This window comes from Paroedura picta, chromosome 11, assembly GCF_049243985.1.
Source record: "Paroedura picta isolate Pp20150507F chromosome 11, Ppicta_v3.0, whole genome shotgun sequence".
Lineage (NCBI taxonomy): Eukaryota > Metazoa > Chordata > Lepidosauria > Squamata > Gekkonidae > Paroedura > Paroedura picta.
This window is the reverse complement of record NC_135379.1, coordinates 18,561,275-18,582,481: the sequence shown is the minus strand read 5'-3', so window position 1 is coordinate 18,582,481 and position 21,207 is coordinate 18,561,275. Positions and strand designations below refer to the sequence as shown.

The 21,207-nt window shown below is 40.8% G+C and overlaps 1 protein-coding gene across 2 annotated transcripts in view; it reads right to left on the bottom strand.

Moving 5' to 3' along the window:
• The window catches only part of NMT2 (N-myristoyltransferase 2), a 37,352-nt gene that overhangs the window by 15,190 nt on the left and 955 nt on the right, over positions 1-21,207 (bottom strand). For both annotated transcript variants that reach the window (XM_077304711.1, XM_077304712.1), the window contains exon 2: positions 5,626-5,761. In XM_077304711.1, the coding sequence (XP_077160826.1) occupies positions 5,626-5,761 (136 nt within the window). The remainder of the gene's footprint in view (positions 1-5,625; positions 5,762-21,207) is intronic.

The following is a 21,207-nucleotide window of genomic DNA, read 5'->3' as shown; positions in this document are numbered from 1 at the left end:
TTTCTCCTCTACCTGCTTAAAGTGAACAAAGTTCAAACGGCAAGCAGAGCAAGTTGTGAAAACAAACTCTGTTAAAGTGGAAAAATCTGCAAAGAGCCATATGCAGAAACACCATTTGGTTAAAGTTGTTTATTCTATAAAAGGCTTTGGGACAGGAAGAAAAAACATTCTCATGTTCAGCAACATCTAACCCCCCCCCTAAAAAAAACCCATCCTATTCCAGAATGGCTATGAAAGAGGGTAGGGGAGAAAGACTTGTTGGGGGGGGGGATGGGACAAAAAGAAATAAGTACTCAGTTTAACCTATGAGTTTAACAGGGGAGCAGAGCTGAATGACTTCAGAGTGAATCCCACAGAGCATTCATCTGCAGGTGGCAGAAACAGGGCACTCTCTGGTACACAATTCTTCTGCCCTGCCCAAGGTTTACTCTGGTCTGTTCAATGGAGCTTACTCCCAGGAAAATGTCCTTGTGCTATCACGCTCCAGTCACCAATGCAGGTTGAAAACTGTATATCTGGGCCTACAATCTTCAGCAGTGTTTTCATTTCTCTGGACAGGCTTATCACAACACTAGTACTACAGTCATGAGACCTCACTCTCGTGCAAGAATCCGGATGCCTACACACTGCCAATGACTGGAACAACTAGGCCTAGCACCTTCTACCTGAGTTGTTGAAGAGTTCTGGAACGTCCTTATGGGCCAGGGCTCTGATCTGGAAAATACCAAGTAGCAATGTGTCGACAACCAGAGTAATGGCAGCTAACAGTCTTTCATTAGGGAAAGGATGGTCAAGTCTGGTGCTATCACTCAGGTGGACAGGCATGCTGCCATCTCTCCATTAAACACTTGGAAGACAGAGGTAGACTGTTATCAGAATACACCAATGAGAACAGGATCCCTCCATTAAGTTCTCATCTCTCCTTCGAGCTAGTTCATAAATTATGGCAAAAGAAGCCACACCCTCCACAACTGTATTTCAAAATAAGCCAAGAGAGAAGCAAGCTACATATCTTCTTCCGGAACTTGCTCCTCCTACTGGCTTGCTTCTTTGATGTGCCTGTGAGCATGGTCTGTAGAGCAAAATCCAAGACATTTAACTTTGTAGGCCCTATACAAGGAATAGGTTGAAAAAGAGAAAATTAAAAATTAAATGTTTCTGGTTAGGAAATGTATTGTGAGGCACCATGAACTTGGGTTAGTTGCCATCAGCTTGTTAGAAGAATAAGTTGGCTGCAGCTTTTTTCACCCCGGAATACAATGCACCATTGCCATCTTTAAAAACTGTGACCTGGGGGAATATCATCTTGCTTCCACATCTGCAATACAATCCCCTATAACACCACCATGTCCTTGTGTCTTAGCAATATTAACATCAAGATTGGGGGACGGTGACTACCAGGGGCAGCACCATGAAGTAGCCTTGGAATCTGATGCTGGTGCCTAATATTACAGGAATAAGGTCAGGCTGGCTTAGATCACTGCTCTACTTTCCCCAACCTATGCTTGTGTCAGGAGCTGAAACGTCAGTTTTTAAGTAGTACGACTGCAACGCTAAGGGCAGATGCCAAACCCTCTCAAACACAGCCACAGCTCCTACCTGGGCAAGCCAGAGCCTGTGGCTCCATTACCACACATGGCTGAGGCAATTATTTACAGAGATGACTTGGGATGCACAGCCAGCTGCCCTCCCACTAAGCCACCTACACGGATAGCTCACTGAATTTGCAACTCGCTCTGCCTTTCAGCGTGATGCAGGGCGGAAACCGCGACTGTCTTGTTGGCAGGCCGATTTTTTTACACCAGTGTTTCAGTTTTTGTTTTTGTTTTAAATAAAGTCAACAAGGTAAAAGTTAAAAAGCACAAAACAGCAACATCTGTATTCAACAGAAGCTGTAATGTTAAAAGGTTAGCTGGGGGCTAAGGATATGCAACTGGCATAAGATGGCTTTTACATGTATCATTGTCATTTTAACACAGCCCAAAATTGCATTCACATCTGGATGACCTTTACCCGATCCACCCATTAAGCGCCAGGAATCTGTCCCGGTATATGTCCACACACAGAACTCCTATGAGTACCGGAGCCGGAAAAAACACCTACTACAATTGTCACCATTGGCAATCGAAAATGGAAGGGGAAGACAACTCTTCCCATCATGCACATGTACAATTCCAGAAGAACTAGGCACAACTCACAGTGACTTGTGTAAGACAGGAAAATCGCCTTCCTGACTCAGAAGAGAACCTGTTGAATTCCTTGTCTCTGCAAGGCAATTGACAACGCCAACCCATAGGTGAATGATGTAGTGAGCACATGAAGGGGAGTCCCACAGCAAATCAGAAAGATTCAATTTTTAAAAATCCAATTTCTAAACACCCAAAAATAAGCACATGGGGGCACTGTGGAAGAAAAAACGAAGGACAAAAACCACAATAGTTTCTAGCTAACTCAGCTGTGTATGGATTCTTGGGTAGTTACAGCTTCCCATGAGGCTGGTCAGAGAATTAACAGAGAATCCCCGCATAAAACCTGACCTTGTTTCCTCTAAACAGGGGTGCATTCATGGCATTGTCTACACTGAGAAAGTGCAAAGAGAGACTTCCCTTCTTCCACATGGCTACTTAGACATAAAAGTAAATCACAATATTTACTCAACTCACAAAGGAGTATGATCCCCAGAACTTTCTCCTCTGCCTCACAATTCAGATATTACAAGGATATTGGGGGGTAAAGAGTCACTTATAGAATCATAGAATCATAGAGTTGGAAGGGTCCATACAGGCCATCTAGTCCAACCCCCTGCTCAACGCAGGATCAGCCCAAAGCATCCTAAAGCATCCAAGAAAAATGTGTATCCAACCTTTGCTTGAAGACTGCCAGTGAGGGGGAGTTCATCACCTCCTTAGGCAGCCTATTCCACTGCTGAACTACTCTGACTGTGAAAAGTTTTTCCTGATATCTAGCCTATATTGTTGTACTTGTAATTTAAACCCATTACTGTGTGTCCTCTCCTCTGCAGCCAACAGAAACAGCATCCTGCCCTCCTCCAAGTGACAACCTTTCAAATACTTAAAGAGGGCTGTAATGTCACCACCTCCTTAGGCAGCCTATTCCACTGCTGAACTACTCTGACTTGTATCATTGACTGTTGAAAGGCAGGAGACCAAGCTCCTTCGGGTGGGGAAGCTTTGTGTAAAGACTTGCAGTAAAGGTTGGAAGCCTTAAACAGCTTAGGTCTGATTCTGAGAGGCAGAGTTATAGACAAAATGCTTTCACATCTGAGAAATAATCATTGCAGCCCATCAAATAGGTCTGAACGAACTCATTGCATCCACAGAATGGTAAGGATAAGGATTAGGCTGCTTTACTGACACTTCCTATCAGCTCTATGAAAAACACGGGGCAGCAGCGATCAAGGGGATAAAATGGGAAACTGTACACTGGCAACCTAAACCCCTTTGCTTGGAAGCAAGGCTCAGAGATTTCAGTGGAACTTTCCAAAATAAATCTGTGTACAATTACCGCCTTTAGTATAAAACTGGCGCAAGAGGAGAGGCTGATGCATACAATTTATTTCGATACATCAAAATTTATGAAAGGCTGCAATTGCGTGTAAAAAGGGATAAAAATAACTTTCAGGTGCTATCTGAAACACAATAGGTCACAGGCATAGTAGAGTTTTGCTGACATGCAAAGTAGGGTTTGGGCTTCGTGCTTAACAGAAAGCCAACAAGTCCTTTCTGTGTAGGCAGGCTTGCAACGTGTAATTATTTCTACAGCATTGCTGCAAACAAGCCATATTTGTCATCCCCACAACAGCCCTGTGGGGGTAAGCTAAAAGAAAAGAGAATGGAATGGAAAGGCTATGCAAAGTGCCCATAGCAGAGCTTATCCTTTGCCAGATATATCTGCTGCTTCTATGCAGGTTCTTATCCCGAACGGTGCTTCATTTCCTGAAGGCCCAAGAAACCGGACCTTTAAAAGCAGGAACAAAAGACAACCAATCACAGCTTGGCATTCTTCACAGATGAGCCACCAGTTGCCATTTTTTAAAACTTGACGTAGAAAATCCAAGCTTTCTTAAGAGGAACCGGAAAAGTAATTTCCTCCAGAATAGCTTTCTGTAACTCGCTCTACGCAGGCCTACCCTTGTCCCTGACCCGGAAACTACAGCTAGTGCAAAATGTGGCTGCCATGTTAGTAGATTGATGTTTTAATGGGAATTTTAATGGGGTTAGTTGTTGTGACCCACCTCGAGCCTGTTGGAAGAGGCAGGAAATAAATAAATAAATATAATACTAATACTAATACTAATACTAATACTAATACTAATACTAATACTAATACTAATACTAATAATAATAATAATAATAATAATAGAACAAGGTTTAGAGCAGTGGTTCTTAACCTGGGGGTTGGGACCCCTTTGGGGGTCGAATGACCCTTTCACAGGGGTCGTGGCAAGGCAAGCAGCTTGGCTGGGGCAGATCGAGATAAAGTGTTTGTCTGTCCAATTGCGAAAAAGTTTATTGCCAGTGTCAAGAGATCCATGTAGAGTAATAGTCATGCAGGTCAGCAGACTGCGGCAGGACAGGGAAAAGGAGCAACACTGCCCTCTCTTCAGCAGCCTCCCCATGGCAAATGATGCAGGACTTTCTTGGGTAGACAAAGGATATAGAAAGGGCAATTTTGTCTGGTCTTTCTCCTCCCAATTTGTATGACTATTAAATCATGTGGGATCCACATCCCTGGGAAATAGGCCTCGCGTGAGCAGGAAAGGACTGCAGGAGTGGGGAGAGGAATGGGAAAAACTCACACCTTTCATTGCCTTTCCTGAAGATCTCTCCTGAAGATCTCAACGTTGGCAGGTAAATCAAATGATGAGTATCAGCATTCCACATGGATTTGCCACACCGCAATGGATAGCCAGCCAATGTCTAATCCAGAATGGTTTGACATTTGACATACCGGGTGAAATTAGGATGCAGCTACCCCTACAAACTACAAGCCCAGTACAAAATGCATATTCGTTTCAAGACGCCGAAATACACTTTTTATAATTCTGACATAATCTTACTATTATCTTTTTCTTAACAAAGGAAATACTTACTGAGGCTTATTACAAAACCACATTTTAAAACAAATCCACATGGATATAATTCTGAATAAAATGGGACAACATATATATTGAATATTATTAAGACAGCTCACAGAACAATAGCAAAAGCAGTTAAAAACATTTTCAACTATCCCCAAGTGCATCATCAGAATATTTAAGGCACTGCTATTGAGCAGTTCGCCAAAATGAGAACGTACCAGCTCTATAAAGTAAGTATCTTGGTTACACAATTGGGCAAGAGGAACTTTTTATGGAGGGAGATTAGCAAATCTGGTACATCTGCCAAAAGATTTCTCCTTCGACCACACACACACACACAGACATACACACACTCTTCTTTTTATGTACCACAATAGCACAGTCTAGCTTTTCCACCAGGAACAGCCTATTAAGCCAGCTTTTTTCTCGTCTGCAATTGTGACAGCAGATATATCACACCTGACTTAGCATCATCTACTACAAATGCTGTACTAAGCTACCACGGTTAAAAGAAAGGCTCTTACTTTTGACGGTTGCTGAATTTTAATCTCCTGGGAGTCGGAAGCAGAGTCTGATTTGGTTCCTCCAGAGTTTGGCTTTTCTTTTTTTCGCTTCTGTTTCTTTTTCTTCTTCTTAGCTCCCAATTCTCCCCCTGGACTTCTGTAATACAGATAGAATGTGACCAATTAAAAAATTTAAAATATTATAAAACTTGAAGTACATGTCATTGACAATACACTAAAAGCTGTATCGATTTCAAATTATTAGAATCACAGAAGGGGCCATACAGGCCATCTAGTCCAAACCCCTGCACAATGCTGGATCAGCCTAAAGCCTCCAGGATAAGTTTCAGACCGGCCACTGCTTAAAGACTGCCAATGAGGGGGAGCTCACCACTTCCTTATACATATTTTGCATACAGTCCACAAGTACCCAAAGATCTTGTTCACACCCACTCCCATCCAGAAGTATCTCTCCCATCCAGTATACATACTTCTTATTTTTGTGACCCAGATATAGAATTCTGCACTTATCATTACTGAATTGCATCTTGTCCTCATTTGCCTACTTTTCCAGTGTGTTCCGATCTCGCTGAACTCTCTATATTCTGGGGCGTTCACTACACCTCCCAATTTGGTGTCACCTGCAAATTTAATAAGGAGTCCCTCCACCCCCTTATGCAGATCACTGATAAAAATGAAGACAAGTACAGGACCCAGTCCCAAGCCCTGTGGCACCCCACTACACACCTCCGTCCAATCCGATGAAGTACCACTGACAACTACGCTGGGTGCAATTTTCTAACCAGTTCCTTATCCACCTAACCATCCGAAAATCCAGTCTGCAGTCCTCTAATTTACCCATCAGAACATCATGGTGAACCTTGTCAAAAGCCTCACTGAAATCCAGGTAAACAACACCAACTGAGTTTTCATGATCTTGGTCATAGTAGGAAACCAGGTTGATCTGGCAGGATCTGTTGGTGACAAATCTGTGCTGACCTCCCAGGATCAACAAATTGTCCTTTAGATGTTTGCAGATTGCCCTCAAATTGCCCATCCCTAGTTGAGGAGTGGGAAATCAAATCTGGTACTCCAGATTAGAGTCTGCCACCCTTTTATATCACAGCTGTTGCTGAAGTATTTATTATTTGTTCACGGATGTAAGCTACCTCAAGTACTGTTTATAATACAAAGGTAGGGTTTTAACTTATTAAATAAACAAGCATATTAAGCTGGACATGTGTTTAAATTCCATTCCCTGTAAAATAGATAATGGAGCATTTTAAAGCTACAGAAAAGCACTCAGCCCATTTCCCAGATGCTTTTGCAGTTCAGCACACACAACATAGTGTGAAACAGATTAGAAACAGTATATCCTTTAATAGACATTGAGTAGTTCTCATTATCTTGGAAGTCAAGGACAGTTTGCAAAAGGCACAAGAGAGAATACGAAAACATGTCCCAAAACGGTGCAATAAAAGTAGATTTGTTTTTAAGTACTCCCAGCTATTTAAAACATACTTAATCTTTATTTAAAGCACTGGATTTCTTTCGTAAAAAAAAAACAAAACAAACCAACCCTAAGCTGTTCTGAATGTGCTAAAACACACTTTTTAGAAAATCGCTAAACTGTAGTTGGCAAACAAAACGGTGTAACTTGGTTCTAAACACACCCAAGACTCAATCAGGGGTATTTTTGTAGCAAAAGGGAAATGTTTCTTTTGTAACTCATGCAACTATCTGTATGAGGTCAGAAGATGCAGGTGTGTTACAACCTTGTACAAGGCCTACTAGTCATGAAAAAATTACATGTTACACTCAGATCGTAGAAAAGACCCAAGGTCAATTTCGTGTCACTTCAGTTGATTTATCACAGTTTATTATCCGGCAACCAAGGATGAAGCACTGTCACTACTACACATTATAAAAAGGAAGGTGAGCCAAGTCATTTACATGATCATTTCAACTGATTTGAGAAAAAGAGCCCACAGCAGAAAAACTAAACCAAACACATTCAGAATCAAGGACAGAATTAATTGATCAGCAAACTTGAACGTATAAGTGGAGAACAGTACAGGCCCTAAGGGCCAAACTAAACGTGTTTACTTTTTAAAGGGTTGGAGCCCTGGGGAACGGCTTTTAAGAAATGAAGGAGAGCCGGTTTGGGCTCAAAGCCCCACTCTGTGTGTGGGAGGTGGAGGGCTCCTGCCTCCCCTGCAAGCAATTTCCCCACACTGAAACAATGCGTGGGGGGGGGGGGAGAATGCTCTATATCAGTGGTTCTCAACCTTCCTAATGCCGCGACCCTTTAATGCAGTTCCTCATGTTGTGGTGACCCCCAACCATAAAACCATGCAAGTGTTCTTTCTCAGAAATTAAACCGAAACTGCCCATTGTTCATGAATTTATATATAAATCTTTTTTGGGGGGGGGGTTTCTCAGTTCAGTTCTGCCTCTTCTCCCACCATGCCGGTCTTGCTCTTTTCCACTGCTCCAGACAGACGAAAGCGCTATCTCAATCGACACCGCAAGGCTGTTGTGTAGATGGAGCCCCCAGGCCAAGCTGCTTGCCCTGCCACGACCCCTGTGGAAGGGTCATTCAACCCCCAAAGGGGTCCCGGCCCCCAGGTTGAGAACCACTGCTCTATATGGAGCAGCAAAAATGGGGAAATAACTCTCCCATAGAACTGTTTGAGTAAGGGGAAATAGCTGGTGGGGGAGAAGAGGCAGGAGCTCCCCCTCTCTCCAAGGTGGCATCATTCCACATGGGCATGTCTTTATTATTATTTTAAGTCATTTGGGGTACCCAGACAGCCCTCTTCAGAAATAGGCAAGAGACAAAGAGAAATGAAAACAGGTACAGTCCACATATGCCATGAAAAATGGTCAACAGCCCTGTGGAAGCAAGAAAGAGCCTGTTTATACCCAGCCTCACTCAGCACCAGCCCTGGTTAGGTGGGATCCTAGTTCTTCTGCCAATGTAAAGCCACAGAAAGATCTAGGTAAACACTATTAGGTGCTATATAAAAATACATCAGTAACGCCCTGGGAGACAGCGGCACATAAAAACAAGAAGCCATTCATTATAAAGATAACAGGTTTTATAGCAACCTCCTTAAAAAAGCAGAGCAGAGAAGAAAGCTTTCAGTATTCTACTAGGTCCTATCCTATCCTACAATATCAATAAAAGCCCAACTCATCTGGGTACCGGACCATCCCCCATGCTAATTAAATGCAAACAATAACAGGCCAAAAAGCATTATGAGAGGCTGTGTTATGAAGTGTGTGTCTAGGTCCAAGAAGACCAGGGCCTGAATCCCACCTTGGGCTGCAAAATTCCCTGGATGACTTTTGAGTCAATCATTCTCTCCATGCCTAACTTGCTTTTGCAATGTTGTTCTGAAGATGAAAATGGAGCAGGGGGAAGCCCCAGCCATCCTGAGCTCCTTAGTCTTGCTGTTCTGTGTTGCCCAGTTGGCTGCCCAGATGTCTGCCACCCACCTGCCTGGCAAAGAGAAACTCTGTCATTGGCCAGAACTCAAATGAATATCTTCGGAACTCCCTGGGGGGATGTCAGATCCTGCCACTTGTTCTGTGGATTTCAGTGGGTATTGCGTTGTCGGCATGTCTTCTGTCACTCTCTTCTCATGCCGTGCCTGTGGGGGGAAGGTGGGTGCTGTCAGGGGGCTGCAGCACTGAGTGCTGTTTGACTGAGCCCATGAATGCCACTCACAGGGATGCCACTGAGGACTTCAGGATGCGTACGATGCACTCTGGGGCTTGTGGGGAGGCATATTCCCACAACGCCCAGAGCAGTCACCGGGGACCGGTCAACGCTTGACAATTTTACTGAGGCCCGGGGGTGGGGTAGTCTTTTGCCAAGGGATGTTGCCACCACTGCCTGAGCCCCTGCTCCGCTTGCTTTCCTGCCGGCGCCCCTGACTTCCCGCTGCCCGCTGGGGGAGCGCTGCCAGCAGCAGCTACGCAGTGCCACGCCAAGGGGGAGCCCCAGCCATGATGGCCACTGGAGAAAACCAAAGGTTTGTTTGTTTACTTACTTACTGTCACTCCCAAACTGGCTTGTGGCGGAGTACAAATGTCCACAATAAAAACCCCATTAAAACCAATTAAGACATTGAAAATACATGTTGGCTTCCGGTTCCGGTTATCGCGGGCTAGGCAGCTCAGCTTTCTTAGCTGAGCACTACTACTGAGCAAGTATGCGATAGAGGATATATATTTTTTATTCCTCTGTCAGACTTCCACCCCCCTGCGAAAAGGGGGTGTCCAGGCTGCCGATAAGTCTTTTAAAAGCGGCGTGGATACACTTTGAAGTTACTTACTCCGAGGGGTTCCAGCTGCTTGAGATAAGGCTCCATCAAGCTACTCAGTGGATAGTGTTTTCCTATAGCCGGCAATGGCTGTTATCTCCAATTTAAAGAAGATTGATGAATGTATTTGAATAAGGAGGCTGTCTACATACCAGGTTGGAAAAGAAACGTGCTGACTTATGGTCTTGACAGATGTAAAAAAAGGAGTTTTCGCTATACCAAGCTATAATTAATTGCCGGTAACAATTTACTTGAGAGTAACAAGGACTCCCTTCTTATATATTAGAAGACTTTTGAACAAAGCTGTCTGCAGACATAAAAGAGGAGTTGGAAGCTGCATATGTCATATGGTATTCATTATTTAAAAATCAAACGGTGAATTAGGCTATATTGAGTTAATTATTTAGAGAGTTTGAGAGAATATGGCCACCACAAGGAGAAAAAATAGTACAGATTCTGAATCAACTAAATTGGACTATTTAATAGGAATGCTCTCTGAATTTAAAGCTGATGCAATCTCAAGGTTAAACGGCATTGATGATAAGTTAAATAAAATGGAAGATAAGTTGTCAAGAATGGATGTGGAACTAGGAGAGTTGAAAAAAGAAATAACTCAACTTAAAGCTATAGAAACTGTTACTGTAAAGTTAAATTCAGAGTTTAAAAAGATGAATGAACAAATGGAAGGCATAAATGAGGAACAGAAAAATATTGTTAAAGTTCATGAGAATTTGATGGTTGAGCAGGCACGTCTGGAACTGCGACAGAGAGAAGGGACTTTGAGATTTCGAGGAATTAAGGAGGAGGAGGCTGAAGATATTAGAGAAAAAATGATTAAAATACTGGCTGAATTTATTAACATAACAGAGGAGGCTTTAGAAGTGGAAATAGACCGTGTATTCAGAGTGAACTCAAGATATTCTAAAATGAAAAATATTGTTAGAGATGTTTTGGTATTCTTTCTTCGGAAGAAAACTAGAGATGATGTGTTAAAACTGCATTTTACAAAAAGACTTGTCTGTGAAGGAAAGGAGATACCTATTATGAAGGAAATCCCCCTTAGTATTCTAAAAAGAAGAAGAGAATATGGCTTCCTGACTGAAGCTTTGAAAAAGAATGGAATAATTTTCAAATGGGAAGAAATAGAGGGAGTCTCCTTTAAATGGAAGACAAAAAAATATAGATTGACAACATTACAACAGGCAAGAGATTTTTGGCAGAAATTTGAAAGAGACTTTTCAACTGAAGAAGAAAAGACAGAAGAGGAAAATCAAGGATCAAGAGGATAAGACTCAAAACCTGTATTTTTGTTTATATTAATTATTGAATGATGAGTTATAAAATTTGGTCTTGGAACATTAATGGTTTAAATATACCACAGAAAAGAAAAAAGGTTTTTCATTACTTAAAGAACCAAAAGATAGATGTAGCTTGTTTGTTAGAGACACACATTAGGAAAAATAACAGTAATTTGTTAATTAATAAATCATTGGGTAATGAATTTATAGCTTCAAATAATGTTAAAAAGAATGGCATTGTGATGTATATTAATCCGTTATTATCTCCACAAAAAATTATCGAGGATGACAGAGGAAGATATTTAGGGGTGGAAATTAGTTGTCTAGGCAAGAAGATTATGATGTTAGCAATATATGCGCCAAATGAGAGAAAACAGAAATTTTATTATGATTTAACTAAAAAAATTTCATCTTTGGAATATGAAAGTTGGTGTTTAATGGGAGATTTCAATGGGGTTGTAAACTTAGAATTAGATAAAAAAGTAAGTAAATTGGTTAAGAATCCAAAAGGAAAGCTTCCTAAGCCTTTTTTTGATATGATAGAAGATTTGAATCTGACGGATATATGGAGATTGAAAAATGGGAACTCGAAAGGTTATACCTTTTATTCTGATAGACATAAGTCACTATCTAGAATTGATATGATCTGGGTTTCAGGAGATTTAGCTTTGAAAACATTAAAAGTAGATATTGAACCTAAAGTATTCTCAGATCATAATGCTGTATCAATGGTACTTAAGGATACGAACAGGGGGAGGATGATGTGGAGAGTAAATGAAGCAATATTTAAAAACAAAGATATGGTAGAACAATGTAAAAAGCAAATAAAAGAATTTTTCAAATTCAATTTAAATAATGGAGTTAAGAATTACATTGTATGGGACACTGCTAAGGCTTTTATGAGGGGTATTTTTATACAACTGAGTGCAAGATTAAAAAGGAAACAGCGAGAAAAGGAGAAAAAATTAATAGGTGAACTGAGAAAAATTGAAAAAGAAATTAAAGCAGACCCCTTTAATGATGAGTTAAGGCAAAAACAGAAAGATCTTCAAAGGCAGTTCTCTATGTTAATGGATTCTGATATGGAGAAAAAAATGAAATTTATTAAAAGAAATAATTTCGAATTTGCTAACAAACCAAGTAGATGGCTAGCTATTAAATTGAGACAAGAAAAGGCAAAAAGAAGAATAATAAAACTAAAAGATGGACAAGAAGTATTAACAGGAGAGAAAAATATTCAAGAACGTTTTGTTCAATTTTTTTCAAATTTGTATAGGGATCAGAAAATAGATGAAAAAATAATTGAAAGCTATTTAAGTCAACATAATGTAATGTCTATTACAGATGACCAACGGAGACTTTTAAATGCACCTATTACAGTAAGCGAAATTATAGAGAGTGTAAGAAGAAGTAAATTGAATAAAGTTCCTGGACCTGATGGGATCTCAAATATCTTTTATAAAACATGTATAGATGAGTTACTACTGCCCCTGCAGATAACTATGAATGACATATTGGAAGGAATGGAAGTCCCTAGTTCATGGAAACAATCGTATATAACGCTAATTCCCAAAGAGGAACAGGAGGTATTGGATGTTAAAAGCTACAGACCTATTGCTTTGTTAAATAATGATTATAAAATTTTCTCAGATATATTGGCTCAAAGGATGAAAAGTGTCTTAAAAGACTATATTAAAAAAGAACAATCAGGTTTTCTTCCTAAAAGACAAATTAAAGATAATTTAAGAATTGTGATTAATGTGATAGAATATTTGAATTTACATATAGACAAACCAGCAGCCTTAATTTTCTTAGATATAGAAAAGGCGTTTGACAACGTTAATTGGAAGTTTATGCAGAAATGCTTAGAAAAGATGGGATTAGGAGAGAAATTTATGAAAGGTATAAGAGTGATATATTCGGAACAGGTTACAAATATTAAGATTAATGGACAGTGTTCACAGATGTGTCATGTACGAAAAGGTACACGCCAGGGATGTCCTCTTTCACCATTATTATTTATCTTGGTTTTGGAAATATTATTGAATAAAATAAGGGAAGATAATGAGATTAAGGGGATAAAAATTAAGGGAGAAGAATTTAAAATTAGGGCCTTTGCAGATGATATAGTTCTGTTATTAGAAGATCCAATATCATCTTCTCAAAAAGCTTTGTCAATATTTCAGAAGTTTAGCTTAGTATCAGGGCTTAAAATAAATAATCAGAAATCTAAAATTTTGGCACTTAATATGCAAAAGAAGGATCAAATGACTTTAGAGGCAAAAACAAACTTTAAAATAGAGAAGAAAATTAGGTATTTAGGAGTAGTAATCTCTGGTAAAAATAATACATTGTTTGATAATAATTATAGGAAAACTTGGTGTGATATAAAACGAGATTTGGACAAATGGAGGAATTTACCACTGTCTCTGTTAGGTAGAATTGCAGCTATTAAAATGAATATTTTACCCAGATTGTTATTTTTATTTCAGGTAATCCCTATAATATCATCTGAGAAACCATTTAGAGATTGGCAAAAGGAATTATCAAAATTTATTTGGCAGGGAAGGAAACCACGAATAAAGTTAATAAATTTGTTTGATAGTAGAGAAAGAGGTGGATTGAACTTACCAAATTTAGAACTGTATTATCATGCTGCAAGTTTTGTTTGGATCAAGGACTGGTTAACGTTAAGAAATAATTATATTTTAAAGTTAGAAGGTCATGACTTAAAATTTGGTTGGCATGCATACCTCTGGTTTGGGAAAGCAGGAATACATCAAACATTTAAAAATCATTGTATAAGGCGGGCACTGTTTAGAACTTGGTCTAAATATAAGAACCAATTGTGGCCAAAAATTCCATACTGGGTGTCGCCACATGAGGCATTATATGGCAGGGAAAAATGGCACTCAGAGGAGTATCTAAAATATAAAGATCTGTTAGATTACTCTGAACAGCAAATAAAATTTAAACAAAAGGAAGATATAACAGTAGCAAGTGGTACCTGCAATTGGTTTCTATACAGACAGTTATATGACAAATTCAAAACTGATAGACAGGTTTATCAGTTTGAAAATTTAAAAAATGAGGCTGATTTGTGTATATATGAACAAGAAGAGAAATTAATTGCAAAGATCTACAATATGTTACTTAAAAAAGATACTGAGAAGGAAGTGATAAAAGAATCAATGATTCGTTGGGCACAAAATATAGGGCACACTATTAAGCTTCAGCAATGGGAGATGGTATGGAAAAGAGATATAAAATTTACATTAGCAACTAATATAAGGGAAAATTACTACAAAATGCTGTATAGATGTTATTTGACTCCGGTATTATTGTCTAAAATATACAAAAATGGTTTAACAAAATGTTGGAAATGTAAATTGGTTGATGGTACTTTTTACCACCTTTGGTGGACATGTCCAGAGGCAAAAAAATTTTGGGTACAGGTCCATCAATATACTCGGAAAATAACAAAGCTTGACTTGAAACTTAAACCAGAATTATACTTATTAAATATTTTGGATCCTGAAATAGTAAAAGCAAGGAGAATACTATTACTTTACATGATTTCAGCAGCAAGAATAATTTATGCTCAATACTGGAAAAATGAAAAAATACCAAGTGTAAATGAATGGTTGGATAAGGTTAAGGAGTATGCAGAATTAGATAAGTTAACAATATTAATGAGAGACCAAATGCTAGATAGTTTTATAAAAAATTGGGAGCCATTTGTAAATTATCTTAAAAGCATTAAGGTAAATGAGAATAGTATTATTGGTTATGTTGAATAAATTAGTTAAGACAAGGATGAAGTGTATTCTAAAGTAAACATTTATTAGTTGTAAATATTTATTTCATCATATTATTATTTTTAATTAAGGATATATATTATAATTATGAATGGTCAATGAATGATTTAATTGTGAAATTTGGATTTTCAATAATATTGTTTGTGCATGTGGTATTCGAAAATTAAGGAACCTGATTTGTAGATGGTTGGGGGTCTTTCCTAAATGTTTTTGTTGTTGTTGTTATTGTATGTTTTTGGTTTGTGGGGGAGGTGTCTTTATTATTAGTAGTTATTGGGGGTTAAGGGGTGTAGGTAGTAATAGATTTTGTGTCTTTTGTGTGGTTGTGTAAAACTTTCAATAAAAATGTTAAGCAGAAAAAAAACCAATTAAGACATTAAAAGACATACAACAAAACAAGAATTCCAAAAACACATATCTAATGGAGGAAGTGGGAAGTGTGGGCACAGATGACACAGACAGCCACTGCTGAACAACACTTAACACTGGGGGGGGGGGGCAATCAGATCTTCCTTGCCACACCATCCTCAACCATAGACCTGGCAGAAGAGCTCCATTTTGCAGGCCCTGAGGAACGCTGAAAGATCCTGCAAGGCCCACAACTCTTCTGGGAGCTCAATCCACCAGGTGGGGGCCAGGAGCGAAAACGCCCTGGCCCGGGTCGTATGGTTTGTATATTTAAAAGTAGAACTAAATTATATAAATGTCAACTTCAAAACAGCTCCATCAGAAGGCCTTATAGGAACAGCGTTTGAGACACAAAACAGAACCTTTAAAACCAAACCAATTCAAGACTAGCATATCTAAGTCACCCAGCAGTTAAGATCATATGCACACCTGCACCTCCCAGAGCTGTCTGTGATATTTTCTGCAGTGTGTTTATGCATTCTTTTGCTGCCCACAGCACTATTTGAATACATCAGCCCTGCGTCAGAGGAGTATATGAGGTCAATAGTCAAAGAGTCAGCTTTCTTTCATATGGTTCATATAGTTGACTAAAAGATGCACTGCAGACGCCCTTCACTTCATGGGAAGTGACGCTTGAACTCCAGAAGGATTTTGGGTCCAGCACAATCTAAGCAGGCAACTCTGACCACAGCAAGACAATTTCCAGAAAGTTAATGTGCTCCACTTTTACCACACATCTGAGCAGACAGAAAATGCAGACAACTTAAAAATAAATATTTGAAATACTGAAAAGCCATCAAAAGCTACAAGATACCTATTTTCAGTTTTTTAATGGGACACCAAGTTGGTATACTTTCCAATTACTTATGGCATGGGTTTTTAGTCCTGGTACTGTTTTATATCAGTGTAAGAGTTTTCTTTTCCTGCAGAATTCTGGGAATTATAGTTTGATGAGGAAGAGGCTGAAAAATTTCCAATATAGCTCACTAGTTTCTACACATTTCTACTGTGCCTGAAGATCCCTGGAAAACAGGAATGAGTGCTAGTCCATTTTGAACCTCCAGTACAGATAAGCCTTCAGTTTCAACATAGAAACCTTATCCTAATCCTCAGTCCACACATTTGGGGGGGGGGGACCTAAGGAATTTATGTTGGTGCCTAATCTGAGATTTCCCCCCATTCTCTGTCAAGACCCAAGATGTCAAAAACAGCAGCCAATAATTTTGTTCCATTGTGACTTTGTACAGTGTATAATTACATCACCATCTTTTGGGGAGGGACAGATGATCAATCTCACCCAAAGCTTTTATTACGTCCAATTTGTCATTAGCTTCATTTCTGCTATTACCTTTATTTCCGAAGGATATGCCATAATGTTCAAGAAATTTCAATGAAAGCAGGGGATGATTCATGGCACTGAAATACCACTCAGTTAACAACACAAGTCACCTTGCTGCATACATTTGGCAACTTAGGAACCAGATTCAGAACCCAAAGAACACCAGTTAGCTTTCATACTACCAACAGAATTGGATGCCTCTTTAATAAATGGAGCAAATTTTAGGAATACTCCAAAATCAGTTTTCTAATAAGGTATTCCAAGCTTTGTTCCTTGGGCCTACATGTATGCCAGCCTTTCTCAACGTTTTTATTGTTGAGAAACCCGTGAAACATTCATCAGGCTTCGAGAAACCCCAGAAGTGTCTCAGTGGTACAGAATATGGTTGGGAAGTATAGCAGTGTACACTCCCACCTGGAACCACTCCCCTTCCCACCACCTCCAGGCCCATCACTGGCCATTTTGGGAGGAGGTTGCTGGGTTGACATGGTCATATATGGTTGACATGGTCATATATCACCTGTTAAATACTATATAAAAGTTAATTAACTCCCACCCTCTTGGAAAACACTTCCAGGGCCATCAAGAAACCCCAGGATTTCGTGAAAACCTGGGTATGGAAACCTAGTGTCATGCAGGATCAGAACAAAGGTCACCAAAGCCCACAGCCAGGTGCTCCCTGAAATAGCTTGAAGACAATGGCCATTCCCCTCCCATCTCCATCCACAGCTGGTGCTGAACCTGAAAGGTATACCTAACTTTTAAAGGCCCATAAGCTATGGAAAACCGTATCCTTAATGAATCTGCCCAGCGGCATTTTAAACCAGTGACTTCCACAAATTAACAAACACAGTGTGAATTACTATTTTCCTTGACCAGTACCTAATCTACCTCCCTCACAGGTTGTCTGTTGTGGGGAGAGGAAATGTAGGGTGATTGTAAGCCTCTCTGAGACTCCTTCTGGTAGAGAATAATGGCATATAAGAACCAACTCTTCTTCTTCTTCCTTTCATTGATAAAGGTGTACAGAAGAGGTTGCCTTAGGACAGCAGCAGGTAAGAGTAATTGTAGCCTTCAAAATGATTCACAGCACTTACTACAAGCATCCCTGTAGGAAACGATGCTATGGCAGTCAGCAATAAGTTATGTCCAAAGGAATGCCTGCTTAAGGGTCAAATTATATGTTGTTTTTTAACAAGTTGAGTCTACCTTCCCAGATCCAATTCACTTTCTCTGCAGCCATGCAGTAGCTACATGGGCCTGTATTTTAAAGGATGACAGAGGCCCAATTTGGTTCAGAACCATGATGTTGGGGAAAGAAAGGCTCTTGTTTTTCCCTGCACAACTTTTCCAAGCCAAAAAGGTCATAGAGCTATCACAGACTGACATGTGAGTCACAGAGAGACCAGAAATACAAATGAACCACTGCTTTAAGGCCATCCGCATGTTACCGGCAAGTATGAGAAATTCTTAAGGGGGGGGGGGCATTTTCATGCAGATGAATTTAGTACAATTTCTCCCCTTAGTATTCAAATTGGTGTCACTCTAATTAGTTCTGTTACCTTAGTGAGCACAATGATGTAGCTGGAATCTGTGCAGAATTGAAATTAACCTTTTAAGCTTATATTACTATAACATATGCAGTGTTTGTGAAGATGGGAGTCACATTTCTACCCCATCACTGATCAGAGACACCTTAACCGAAGATCTAAGGAATGTATAGTGCAATGCCATGAATAATCGTTTTTCTCAACTCACTGAAGTCAACAGGTTATGAAGGATATAAGTTTGCTTGCAGTCACATACATAAGTGCACACCCAAGGTATTTAAAATATGAATACAGCAAAAGTGTACATCAGGGGTAGTCAAACTGCGGCCCTCCAGATGTCCATGGACCACAATTGTAGTCCATGGACATCTGGAGGGCCGCAGTTTGACTACCCCTGGTGTACATCATACCAATGCCAGGATATGGGGGACAGCCCTTCAATGGCTGATCTCCTTCCTCCAGGACCGTGGACAGAGGGTAGCAGCAGGGGAGAAATCATCAAGCCATCACCAGCTTGCATGTGGAGTTCCTCAAGGAGCAATCCTCTCTCCAAACCTATTCAACATCTTCATGCGCCCTCTTGCTCAACTGGTGTGGAAGTTGGGACTGGGATGTCATCAATATGCTGATGACACCCAGCTCTTCCTCCTGATGGATGGCCGCCTGATTCGCCCCCCAGAAGTATTTGCCAGCTGTCTGGAAGCAGCGATGAGGTGGCTCTAGCAGAGTGATCTGAAGCTCAATCCGTAAAAAATGGAGGTCCTATGGCTGGGCAGGAATGGCCCAAGCAAGGAAGTGTGCCTACCCAACCTGGACAGAGCGTAGCTATCAGTGGCTCACTCCGCCAGGAACCTAGCCATGATCGTCAATGCCTTCCTCTCCCTGGAGGCCCAAGTCACAAGAGTAGCGCGGCTGGCATTCTGGCACCTTTGCCAAGCCAAGGTACTAGTGCCCGACAGCCCCAGAACACCTAGGCACAGTGATCCATGTGACGGTCACCTCTAGACTGGAGTTCTGCAACTCGCTCTATGCAGGCCTGCCCTTAACCTTGATCTGGAAACTGGAAGCTGGTCCAGAATGCTGCGGCCAGGATCCTCACAGCAACACCATGGAGGTCCCACACTCAGCCCGTTCTCCAACAAATGCACTGGTTACCAGTCGAATTCTGGATCAGACTTAAGGTTCTGGTAACACCTTTAAGGCAATATGCGATCTTGGCGCAGACCGCCTAACTCCCTTCACCCCTCAAAGAGCTTTACGCTCCATCACCTCCAACTGGCTGGTGATCCCTGGCCTCAAGGAAGCTCAACCAGGGCAAGAGCTTTCTCTGTCATGGCCCCCACCTAGTGGAATGAGCTCCCAGAAGAGATCAGGGCCCTGATGGGGCTAAAACAGTTCGGCAGGGCCTGCAAAAGGGATCTCTTCTTCCAGGCATTTGCTTGAGGTCAGCAAGATCCAACAGCTTCCACTGGGCCCCCGAGCCTCCCTCCCGTGAACCTCAATGTCCATGAGCTTCAATATCTTGAACCGACCAACTGCAGGGGCATTATATGTTGCGGTTATAAATTTACTGTTCTCACTATGTATTATTGTTCAATTATTATTTATGGTTACCAATTTCTCTGTATTGTCCATATTCCTGTTTCATGTGAACTGCCCCGAGCCTCCAGGGAGGAAGGTATATAAATGTAATCAATAAATATATGAAATAAATAAAGTACAGGTACACATGTCAAGGGGGCAGGATTGGTCGCAGATCTATAATGAGCATTACTTCATGGCAGGTTTGTCTTGCATAATGCATGCAATGGTTTAAGCCAGGGGTAGTCAAACTGCGGCCCTCCAGATGTCCGTTCGCTGGCAGGGGCTCATGGGAAATGTAGTCCACGGACATCTGGAGGGCCGCAGTTTGATTACCCCTGGTTTAAGCATTTATTTTACACATGCCTAACAATCGGGTCTAATAGATTCAGTGCAGCCCCATCTTCACTTCTTGTTTTGATAATAAAGTGCATTTCCTCGGCAAACGTATTGAGTTTTCGTTAAGCAGCCAACCAAGACTTCTCCCTCTGAGTTATTTATATATTTGCCCTTGATTTTAGAAATATAACATGGCAAATCCAAATGTGTCCCATCTGAACACTAGAAGTTGTTGGATTTTTAAAGAAAAGGAAACACAGATAATACATTGTATGTATATATGTATATATATATATATACACACACACACAAGCACACAAGTGTAAAGAATTAATCCTCCCAAGTACGAAGTAGCTGTAAAGTATATTTCCTAGTTGTGCTTTGGAATATTTTACAGTCTGTACAATGGAGTCACAGTGAAAATGAACCGGCACACTCACATGCCTATCATGTTGCACAAAACCCAACGCCACAAGTAGCTTTATTACCCGAGGCGAGCCTCAGACTCAACAAAGTCGACGTTGGGAAAACAGGTTCCGAGTTCACATCGCACCCTATGTCAATCACCACTGCTCTTCCCAATGGCTATCGGCTGGGAAAGGGAACCACTTCCCCATTCGGGACCCTTCTTGTGGAGCCTCAGCTCTGACCTGAACCCCATGCACTGGGGTCACTTCTGTCAAAGGATACGGACGCCGCCAGCAGATTACGATGCCTGATCTGCAAGACTTCTAATCCAATACACTCTGTGCACGCTCTTCTTTTTTTAACCTCGCCTGCACCAGAACGGAGTACTCCCCAATAAAAACCCATGTAAACCAAGAGTCTGCATACAAATGTGGGGCAATGGTAAACAATGCTAGGGCTCACCTTCCCCGTACTCCTGGCTTACTTTACACCTGGTCGGGCCAGGTGCGTACGAAACCACACCGGGCAGAA